Consider the following 11,885-nt stretch of genomic DNA (forward strand, 5'->3'; position numbering starts at 1 on the left):
TCACAATGTCATATATTTACATTATTTTTTTTAATTTTTTTTTTATATATACTATTTTGACACCAAATTTTGGACGTCCATTCCTCTATTAAACTCGCACTAGCAAAAAATATAAAAAACATATTTTCGATAAAATAAAATTATCAAAATACCCCTGAAACATTGAAGGGGCATTTTGGTCATTATTTTTTATCAAAAAATTATTGTTAATATTTTTTATAGGTGCGCCCCAATGAAAATATGACATGTACCAAATCTCATATTCATACAAATTGTAGTAAAAAAAACTAAAAATAAAATATTTTGAAACGTCGGATCTTAGATCAAACGGTGAGTGACTTTCTTGATAAAAAATAGACGGTTGGATGGTAGGGGGAGGATAGGACTTCTATGTTATAGGAGGAACATAGAAAGCTTTCCCATTATTAAAAGCCAAATTCCCACACACGTCATTATGTCTTGATTGTCAACAAAGTCGGGCAAAATTTAAATGTTTTTTTTTTGTTTTTTTTGGGTAATTCAGTAGGGATGACGAGCCCTTACCTGTTTTTTAAATCATTAGTGGTTTCTAAATGAGTTAGATTTTTTTTTTTTTTTAAAAAAAAAAAAAAAAAGAAGAAGAGGAAAGTAAACAAGAGACTATTACTTTTGGATGAAGCTTTCTATAAGGTTTATGCTTTAAGAAAACAAAATAAAGCCTCACCTCAAATCCTCATTCGGAAGGTACTTTTCGCATCGAAAATCTTCATGTTGGCTATAAAATCAATTTTCTACACCAACAATAAAATTTGCAACTCAAAAAGACGTACAGATCTTGTGGATTTGTGAAATTTGCAACTCAAAAAGACGTACAGATCTTGTGGATTTGTGAATAGCTATTTTTAGGGCAAACTAGACGGTCTTGATCATTTCTATAATAAACATTATTTCTAGAATTTAATATCCTAATTTTTTCACAACCATAGTATTCAAGCTGAAATAATCTATTTAAAAGTTTTCCAACACTTGAATTGTAAATTTCAATGAGTTATGAGATGGGGCTTTTGATAGGGTTGCACCCCTATCAAATCATTTTTCTTTACTTTTATTTCACGGAGTTATGAGATAGGGCTTTTGATAGTGTTGCACCCTTATCAAATCATTTTTCTTTACTTTTATTACACGGAGGTTAGAATCATTCTTGTCCATCAAATTTCAAGTCAATTGATTATAGATGTACTTATGACTAAACTCAAAGCCCAACTAAAAATTTTCTTGAACTTTATAAGATACTCTAGGCCATCCAATTGGACATCTAATGATTAAGATTAAATTTGACCTCCTTACATTAAGGAAAATTGTTTCATGTGTGCTGGACCGCGTTTCTACAATATGCGGTTCAAAGGTATAACACATCCATATTAAAGATGAATGCAAATAGGTGGTCTATCTAAAGGAAAATTGCTTCATGCGGGTTGGACCGCATTTCTACATATGCGGTCCAGAAAATGTAAAGCATCCATCTTAAAGATGGACGCAAGTAGGTGTTCCATCTAAAAACAATGGAAACTAATGGTCCAAATGTTTTCTTAGTAGAATTATTATTTTTAGTTTTTAAATTTTTTTAATTTTTTTTTTCTTATTCATGATCTCCATATTAGACTCAGTGGAGAAAACACGCCTCACACAACTTATCCGTCGTGTGTGATACTCAATCATCGCGTGTTATACTCAAACTAAGCTAATTGGTCATTCTTTGAGCATTTCAAAATGTATATAAGGTTAGAACCGTAAAATGTAGAATTACAGATGGACCTTAAAAATACATCGAAAAATGTTGTTTTAATGTTAAAAAACACTCTAATTGATCATCTCGACATCTCGATGTATGAATATGAAAAACAATAGATTTTGAGTCTTAGAAATAGTGCATCTTGCGACACATTATCTAGACGTCCATTATCAAGATTTTCATATATTTATAAATCTACTTAATTTTGACTATTTTTGGAGTTTAAAATTTTATAATTAGATATGAAAATAGATTTTGAGATAATCCTAAAAAATTTTTACACCAAAATTACATGTTACGATAAAACTTGGAGGTGCGTTTTAATTGGATTGTTTAAGGTTGTTACATCATAGAAACCCCATCCATTCTTCTTCTTTTTTTCTTTTTTTTTCCAATGATTAGGGAATTTGTCTTTTCTTTGTTTTTTTTCAATGACCAAAGAAGATTTCCTTACACGGATATAGGAATGGAGTCTGGGATCTAGTGTTGGAAACTTATCGTCTAACACGTATCCGTTTAACCCGGGCTCGGTGCCTGAAGACGAATGAGTGCTATTCAGCAGAGCAGAAGGGGATGTATCCAACCTCCAAAGGGTGCATCCCGTGCATCTCAGGGTTCACCCCCTCTTCTCTCTCTGTGACTCTGAGTATCCATCCATCTTGCAAACACCACCCATAACTCCTCTCTCTCTCTCTCTCTAGAACAAGCTCCCCAATAGAAAATGGGAGCATGCTTCAATGGCAAAAAGATAATGTTTAAAGCCCCTGAAGTCACAAGCTACACGCCGAAGACCAAGTGGGTTTTAATGAAGTCACTGTCACTTGTATTTTAAGTATTCAACAATCTAAACAAAAGAACAATGACAAGCTGGATTAGTGTTTGATAAATGATAATGACATCCCTAATGCTGCTTCAAGCTTGACTGGTGGCGTGCTTCCTTGGAAGCGGTTGAGCTCTAGAAGGACAGTGTAAGCTCAAAATTCAGAATAGCATACTGTGCGTCTCTTCCGTTGCTCAAAACATCCGTTTAGCCAATTCTTTAGTCTAAAATTATTTCAATATTTGAATTTTGAGTTTGGTGACACTTAGATGGACGGTCTCTATTCAAACTTGACGCATTATATTTTTCTATGACACATATTATTTCAGAATTTTTTTTACTGAGGTTATTTTTTGGGTGGTAGAGTCTACATCCCCAGAATTTGAAATCTAAAAAATATCTTTAGCATGTGTTTTAACAGAGGGAGTAGTACACTCCCGCAGGAGTAGGAAATCTTTTGGAAATACGAATTTCAATTGACATATCAAAATAAGTGGGACAAACTAGTCACCCATCAAACTTGTTATGTAATAGCTGGCAGGAAAAAAAGAAAAGAAAAAAAAGAAATTAAGATAACCAGTGGGATAAACTAGTCACCCATCGACCCGAGGCTACACGTCACCTGTTGAGCATTAAAAGTCGGATCGGTACCCACCGCTTCTGAGCCGGTTGAAAATGGGTTATGTTAGGGTGCTCACATTATGAAATAATTTATCATTGTACTCAACATTTTTTGACACTTACATAATTTTGTTTTGTACATGGAACAATTTTTTAATAAATGTATTTTTGGTCATTAATAGGGGTGTGACATCATCGATATAGAAAGTGACATCATCTACATGATCATTAAATGTCGATCCATATGAGTGACATCATATCACATGCGGATGACGTCACACGCCTTATAATGATAAAAAATATATTTATTAAAAAAATGATCCACGTTTGAAACAAGTGTATATAAATGTCCAAAGTTGTTAAGTACAATGATAAGTTAATCCATAGTGTGAGCACCCTAACATAACCTTTTGAAAATTTATACCGAGGTTCCTCCGGTATTATAGTTTGGCCGCTAATATAATGTTGCAAACATCGGATTTTTTTTATTTTTATTATTCCTAAGGCAGTTTGATACCCAAATATTAGAGCAACCTATTTTTAGGTTTGTCCTATGTTGAAAACATCAAAACATCCCATAATTAACTTTTCTTTGAAATATACTAGTTTGATCTCTCAGATTATTGAACCCTCTTTAACCAAAAAAAATCCCATAATTAACTTTTCTTTGAAATATACTAGTTTGATCTCTCAGATTATTGAATCCTCTTTAATCAAAAAAAAAAAAATAGAAAAAAGAAAATAAGGAACTCATTCAATATCTCTTAACGATCCTAGCTCTTTTGTCTCGCAAAAGGAACTCGGATTACGTTTACCTCCAAGTTATGAAATTAGACAACTAAGAGGAACTCGATTAATATATCAGTTGTTTACCTCCAAGTTCTAAGATTACTTAAGTTGTATTTTACTTGCTACCTTTTGTTCCTTTGGACTATTATTACTCTTTATTTATTATTTTTTTAAATTTTTCTTCCTTGGGTTTGGTCCTATATCAGAGATATCGGACAAGCCCTTAAAATAAGAACAAAGAAAATATACAATGCGACCATTTATTTTTGGTAAAAAGTGGTCACAATTAATCTTGACCTTTGGATGTGATATTAAATGGCTGCATTTATTTCATTGATCAAACTCAAATTTCAAACACATCTAAGCTATCAGATTTCACATTGAACGATTGTATATAATTGTGACCACTTTATATAAAAGGTAAATGATCTCATTGTATACTACCCAAATATATATATATATATATATATATATATATATATATATATATAGTATGATATGTTCAACATCAGACCCATAAATTTTTAAAAGAAAATGTAAATTATGGTGTCGAATGTTTCTAATATTGAACTAGTGCAAAAATGAGCCAGCTTAACATTTGGGGTTTCGGATTGCCCCAAATCTATAAAAAATATATATATATATATAACGAGACCATTTACTTTTGTTACAAAGAGGTCACAATCATTGCCTACGATTAAATTTGAATCAGGTAGTCAAGGATATGTCAATGTTTAGGCACAAAGTCCAAAATAAAATTTTTCGAATGTTGTGATAAATTTTCATCTATTAGATTTCATATCCAATTGCAAAAAATTAACTATGACTTCCGAGTAGAAATAGTCTTAAGATACACAATTCGAAATAAATAAAAAAAGATAAAATATGGTCTAATATGAAAGCAATTTCAAAACTAAAAAAAAAAAAGGGGACCACTTTTTATTTCTCACAACTAAGAAGTAATTGGAGGAGAAATGACGTGACATTCGTGATCTAATGAAATATCAATTAAAAAAAAATTATAAAAAAAATAAAATTATTTTGAAATCACTAAAAAGAAGTTTGGACCTTGCCATCCATCGGAATCATTCTGTTCCGAGAAGCATGCTCCAAGGGTAATGGGAGGAGGAGTCTCGTCTTTCGTGTCCCTCCATCGACCCACACTTCATTAAGCACCTTCCTTCCACCCTAAATATCCAAATTACGCAAATTCCTTGCTAAATTAGATATTCATCAACTTGCTATAAAATGAAATGTAATTTAACTCCCTCTCAAAGTAGAAATTGCTATTCCTAAATCTTGCTAAAATGAAATGCAATTTAACTCCCTCTTAAAGTAGAAATTGCTATTCCTAAATCTTAATATATATAGAAAATGGAATGGGACCCACTTGAATCAAACCCAATTACGCTTATATAAAATCTAGCTTCTTTTTTTTTGTTGGGAAATTCAATGGGGAAGACAAGCCTACCCATTTATTTCAGTAGATTAAGGGTTAGATTTTTTAAAATATTAATGGGATGGTGTTATTGGTAGGAATGAAAATCACAATATAATGACTAAGTGTAGGGATGCTATCACCACGACCCAACCCTTTTCTTTCTTAGTATAAGGTCTAGTTTAGAAAATAAATTTGCATATCATTTACCTCGAAATGAGGTAGGAAAATCTAATTTTGGCATAAAAAATCCCTCGATGGTTTTCGAATATATTTTCAACCCTAATTTTAAACTCCAAAAATATTGTGGGTTTTATGGATTTATACATCAAAAAAAGTTGGTCCATATAATGCATTACAAGATATATCATTTTTTAGGTTTTAAATACTCAGTTTTTAAAAAGATTGTCTACAAAAAAACCATTTACTTTTTACACAAAAAGTCGCAATCAGTTTTATTCGTAAGATTTTAAAGTACATAATTCTCGACTCATCAATTGCGCCTATAATGCATTTCCTTTTTTATCATGAAGGCTCAGCCTTGTATGTAACTCTATAGTATTGTCTTTTGGTTGTGTAACCTACTGATTTGGAGCTTTCATGAGTCATTTAGATTTGCTGGTTTATATTTAACATTCACACAAAACAAATTCCCATGATTACCTACCATAAAGAATGCAAATACAACTACCTAAAACGACATGAGAATGAAACAAAGGCCTTTTTTTTCTCTAAAGTCACTCGGGGAGAAAGCCCCTCCCCGATTTTTATTAATAAAAAAACTTAGTCTACATAGTTTTACCGTTCTAGAATCGGGAAGTTATGCGGCATCATAAAGTAATGTAAGAGAAAAAAAATCCGGCGGTTTAAATCGCCAACACGTGGCATATCTAAGAGCCGCTTAGACTTTGGATATATTTATTCAAAAAAAAGTGATATATTTTTAGGGGGAAAGGACTTTGAGAGACCCCCTACATCTATGTGTATAGGACTTTATAAGACCATTATTAAATTTAATACAGATATTTAAAAAAATCAAATTTCACTTTTCATATTATATTTTTAAAAAATCTGTATCAAATTTAATGAAAGTCTTTCGTAAGAGATCATCGCTCATTTTGAAGTGTCATTTAAAACCCCTCGAACGAAATGAACCCAAAAGGATAATCCATTGTACCTTAAAATTGCCAGGGCTATTATAGTAATTTAGTTGCCCCTCCTCTTCACCCCGTGGAATCTTGAGTCAACGGATTCCTTAACCAATGAATCTCCTCTCCTTCCAACTCTCTCTCTCTCTCTGGAACAGGCAAATAGGAAGGTCACAACTCTGTGTAGAGAGTAGAGAGAGAGAGGTCATAACAAAAAAAAATCATGTAAAGGGTCCTGCTCTCTAGGAAAGATCGAGAGAGAAAGATTCTTTTGCTTGCAATCTCTTCGGAGAGAGAAAGATCGTCCTTTTGCTTGAGAGATATCGCGTTCTCTTGTAGAGAGAGAAAGTCCAAAGGTCTAACTAACTTGGTGAGGGTCTTCTCTTCAGAAAGGCCTGTATCTAGAGAGAGAAAGACCATACATACCTCTGTAGGCAGAGAGAGAAACACCTCTGTTTAGAGAGGGAGAGAGAAGGTTAAGTGGCTGCCATGGCCACAGTGGTGCCAATCGCCTACCAGGCGAACACCTCCCTGGCGGTGCCGAACTGGCTGAACAAAGGGGACAATGCGTGGCAGATGGTGTCGGCCACCCTGGTGGGGCTCCAGAGCGTGCCGGGTCTGGTCGTCCTCTACGGCTCCATCGTCAAGAAGAAGTGGGCGGTGAACTCTGCCTTCATGGCCCTCTACGCCTTTGCGGCTGTCTGGATCTGCTGGGTCACATGGGCATACAACATGTCTTTCGGGGACCGCCTCCTCCCCTTCTGGGGGAAAGCCGGCCCCGCGCTGGGCCAAAAGTTCCTCGTGAACCAGGCCCAGCTGCCCGCCACACTTCACAAGTACCACAATGGCACCATCGAGACCTCCACCGCGATGCCGTACTACCCGATGGCATCGATGGTGTATTTCCAGTGCGTGTTCGCAGCGATCACGCTGATTTTGTTGGCGGGTTCGCTCCTGGGGAGGATGAATTTCATGGCGTGGATGGTGTTTGTGCCGCTCTGGTTGACGTTTTCATATACAGTAGGGGCATTCAGTCTGTGGGGAGGTGGATTCTTGTTCCACTGGGGAGTGATTGATTATTCAGGGGGATATGTAATTCACTTGAGCTCTGGGATTGCAGGCCTCACTGCCGCATATTGGGTATGCCTTCCACCCACTCGCTCTCCTCCTCTGCTTTTGCCGGAGGCCCGGCCCTTGCCCAGTTCATTCTGGCCCGCCCTTATTTTTTCACTGTATTTTCTCTGTTGTCTTTTATTTGGGCCTGAACGGGCCCTATTAAGGGCCGGGCTAGCCTTTTTGCTCTCATCTTTTTTTTTATTTTTTGTTTGCATTATGGTTAGGAATGGACCCGACCAAACCCAGGACCTGACGGGTAGATCCGATCCCCATGTATGGGTTCAAAATTCGGGCTGGGGCCCAGCGAGACCCAACCGGTACCTACAGTCATACGATCTAGATGTTTTACTATTTTGGTTTGAGTTCGGGACTAGCCGGACTCGACCCATACCCGTAGTCATAGTCAGAATATTGGCAAGATTTAGTATTATTGATAAAAAAAATAAAAAACATGATGAGAGGGTATATGATTTTTGGTAAAAAAAAATATTCGCCTACGCCCTTATTTTTTCACTTTATTTGCTTTGTTGTCTTTTATTTGGGCATGAGCGGGCCCTATTAAGGGCCGGGCTAGCCTTTTTGCTCTCATCTTTTTGTTTATTTTTTGTTTGTATTATGGTTAGGAATGGATCCGACCAAACCCAAGACCTGACGGGTAGACCCGGCCCCCGTATATGGGTTCAAATTTCGGGTTGGGGTCCAGCGAGACCCAACCGCTACCTGCAGTCATACGGTCTAGATGTCTTATTATTCTGGTATGAGTTCCGGACTAACCGGACTCGACCCTTACCCATAATCATAGGTAGAATATTGGCAACATTTAGTATTATTGGTAAAAAAAAAAAAAAAAGTCCAAATTTTGGAATACTTACTATTCGGGTCCAGCGGGATCGGACCCGACCGTTAGCATCCTATTTGTATGCTTAATTTGTATTGATTATTAGGTTTTGGAGGTCTCTCGTATTGAGTAGTGATAGGTGTGCGGTGTTTATAGGTGGGGCCAAGGTCGACACGGGATAGAGAGAGGTTTCCACCGAACAACGTGCTGCTTACGTTGACTGGAGCGGGGCTTCTGTGGATGGGTTGGGCGGGTTTTAATGGAGGCGACCCTTACGCTGCTAACATCGATTCTTCCATGGCAGTTCTCAACACCAACATTTGTGCAGCTACCAGCCTTTTGGTCTGGACCTGCCTCGACGTCATCTTCTTCAAGAAACCATCTGTCATCGGAGCCGTTCAGGGTATGATCACAGGCCTCGTCTGCATCACTCCCGGAGCAGGTATCAATCTTACACCCCCTATCTCTCTCTCTCTGCAATTCAAAATGCGTGAAATTAGGGTTTGACGTTGAATTCTAAACGCTTGGGTTTTTTTTCTTTGTACACGTCGTTTTATACCAACCCGTCTTCTCCGTTGTCTTTTGAAAATCCCACTAAATTCCTCTTTTACTGTTGGACTCGGTTTCCTGAGTTACCTCTTAAAAAATCTATTTTTGAGATGATGGATTGATCCCATGTAATGTAATGTAACGAGATCATGAATATAAATGAATAAATAAATTTTAAAATTTTTAAAATAATAATTTTTTTAAATAATATTTGAACCAATAGTTTTAATAGACCACTTATTTGCATCCATCTTTAAGATAAGATAGACGCTTTATATCTTGCGACCTCAAATTGTGGAAATACGGTCCAACCGGTATAAAACAATTTTCCTTAATTATTGCTATACTCCAGCTGAAGTAGTAAAGTGTTCAGTTGTTCCATCGGGTACATAATTTACTTAGATTTTCTCCATACATCTCGGTCCTAAAAATATTTTCAACTTGTTTTGCAAGGAAGGATATATTTAGGAGGGAGCATACACTTTGGCAAATTACCATTTAAGATTTCCTCAATATTTCCGGCTAACTTTATAATCATTTTGCAATGGGAGAATGAAATATTCCAAGAATTTGTGGTCCCAAGAACAGCGGGGGAACAGCAAGTGGACCACAAGAAAATCCAAAGCACCTGCTCCATTAGTCAACTGCAAGTGAACCACAAGAATCTTCACTAACGTGTCATTAATCCCCCACCGTCCATCATGTGTAAACTCATAATCTTGTCCCAAATGCAATACTATCCACCCATTATATATCTCATTTTTTTTAAATGTCTTTCTAATCCACAGACTTTGGGGTTCCTGTAGGTTAAAAAGGCGAGAACAACACCATTTGAAGTACCTCCTTCTTGACTAATAAACCTAAGAAGTCAAGTGACTTCATCAACACAAAACCAATGGCCATTTATGAGGTTTTTGGCATTGCGCCGGTGCCAGGCCCGAACCAAAAAAAAAAAAGAAAAAAAAAATAAAATAAAAATTAAAAAAAAAAGGCTGGGCCAGGCTAAAGTGGACTGTCACTAGTCCTAGCCCGGCCCTTAGTTTGTGGCAAGCCTACATTTTAAGGGCCTGGCTGACCGGGCCACGCGGCCCATTGCTAGCCGACCATATCCAAGTCCATCCCTCTCCACTTATCATTCCAATGTCTCAATAGTGTGGCAACATGTCGTGTGGGGCCGGGCCAGGCCAGGTCGGGTTTTTGTCTAGTCAAACCTTGAACTAGACCCGGACCCGAAAAAATGTTACTAGACCAAGACCCTAAAATACAGTGTGGGACTTGGATCCAGACCCATACCCAAAAATACAGTGTGGATCTTGGACCCAGACACAATCGGACCTGACCCAAAAAGTTAATATATCTATGTATTTTTAAATTTATTTCATATATTTGGACACGAAAAATATTACTGGATTCAGATCCAACCCAAAACATTAAAATATCTTTGTATTTAACTGTATCAAATATATTTCATACATTAAGACCCGAAAAATATTACAAGATCCGGACGCGAATAGTGATCAGGTCCAAGATTTGGACCCGGACCCAGACCCGGAGCCGACCCACTATGTCCAATTTTTGAACCCATACCCGGACCTAGATCAATCTACCCCTCTGATCCCGGGTCGGTTGAAGGTCCATTGCGACACCGTCCAAACATTTCCAATCTCTATAGATGGGGATTACAATCTATACGGCTAAACCACCAAATCTCTTACACTTTCTCCCAACTACTGCTCCTATGGTTGTTGTAGGCCTTGTCCAAGGTTGGGCCGCCATCGCGATGGGCGTCCTCTCGGGGAGCATCCCATGGGTCACGATGATGATTGTCCACCGGCGCTCCCCCCTCCTCCAAACAATCGACGACACCCTCGGCGTCTTCCACACCCACGCCGTGGCCGGCTTCATCGGTGGCACCACCACCGGCCTCTTCGCCGAGCCCCAGCTCTGCGCCATGTTTCTCGCCGTCACCAATTCTCGAGGTGCAGTCTACGGACGCAGTGCGGGCGGCTTCCAGCTCCTGAAACAGCTAGTTGGAGCCGCCTTCATCATCGGATGGAATGCCGTGGTGACCACGATCGTGTGCTTGTGTATAAGAACGGTGATGCCGTTGAGGATGTCTGAGGAGCAGCTGAGCATCGGAGATGATGCGGTGCATGGAGAGGAGGCGTATGCATTGTGGGGTGATGGGGAGAAGTTCGATTCTAGTAAGCATGGCTGGCATTACTATTCCGATGAGACTCAGCATCCGACGGTCAAGCCATCGAGTGGGGTAACGCAGAATCTCTAGGGGTGGGATGGGAATTTGGGAGATTGTGAAGGGCAAAATGCGGATAAACTACTCTTGCTTTTTTTTCCTTTTTTTTTTTTTGATTTGTGCAGTGAATTTTAGAGGGGCAGTGATTCTCTAAGGTGGGGGTAAGATGAGTGTTTGGACGAGGCAAGATGGGGATCTTGGTTTCATTGGGGATTGTTTGGTGTTTTGTAGATAGTGGATTGATATGGAATAAGAAGGTATTAGAATGGTGAAAAAGAAAGAAGGTTTTTTTAAGGAAAATGAGAAAAGAAATGGAATATTATAATGAGGGGAAATTATATAAGTATCTCACAGCCCTTCCCACTCATTAGATGTCAAATTGGTTTGAGAAATTTTTTTTTTTTGGAATTTTGTGACTATTCAATGATACTCGAGAGCCACCCATTTTGAAATTTAAAGGTTAAAGATGTTATTACCTTGTATAAAAGGTAACAAGGATCTTTATATATATTTTTAGCATGTTATAAGACTATTTATTTTT

At 37.6% G+C, this 11,885-nt stretch overlaps 1 protein-coding gene and 1 long non-coding RNA gene across 2 annotated transcripts; one reads left to right on the forward strand and one right to left on the reverse strand.

The window, feature by feature from the left end:
* Positions 1–4,759: 4,759 nt before the first annotated feature.
* LOC148779879 (uncharacterized) lies at positions 4,760–6,736 on the reverse strand. The gene is made up of 2 exons (XR_016044130.1): positions 6,617–6,736; positions 4,760–5,189 (listed from the first exon to the last, which is right to left on the reverse strand). It is a non-coding gene; the product is annotated as an uncharacterized LOC148779879 (long non-coding RNA).
* LOC18436716 (ammonium transporter 3 member 1) lies at positions 6,706–11,624 on the forward strand. Its single transcript, XM_011626032.3, has 3 exons — positions 6,706–7,727; positions 8,698–8,983; positions 10,842–11,624. Exons 1-3 carry the CDS (start codon positions 7,077–7,079, stop codon positions 11,375–11,377), a joined length of 1,473 nt encoding a protein of 490 aa, XP_011624334.1. The 5' UTR covers positions 6,706–7,076; the 3' UTR covers positions 11,378–11,624.
* The last annotated feature ends 261 nt before the right edge of the window (positions 11,625–11,885 follow it).

Source organism: Amborella trichopoda, chromosome 11 (genome assembly GCF_054954075.1).
Source record: "Amborella trichopoda isolate Santa Cruz 75 chromosome 11, AtrichopodaSantaCruz75HAP2 v2.0, whole genome shotgun sequence".
Classification (NCBI taxonomy): domain Eukaryota; kingdom Viridiplantae; phylum Streptophyta; class Magnoliopsida; order Amborellales; family Amborellaceae; genus Amborella; species Amborella trichopoda.

Coding starts and splice junctions, on each gene's coding strand:
- LOC18436716 (XM_011626032.3), top strand. CDS start 7,077: ATGGCCACAGTGGTGCCAATCGCCTACCAGGCGAACACCTCCCTGGCG. Junction 7,728..8,697: donor GCCTCACTGCCGCATATTGG/GTATGCCTTCCA, acceptor CGGTGTTTATAG/GTGGGGCCAAGGTCGACACG. Junction 8,984..10,841: donor CTGCATCACTCCCGGAGCAG/GTATCAATCTTA, acceptor TGGTTGTTGTAG/GCCTTGTCCAAGGTTGGGCC.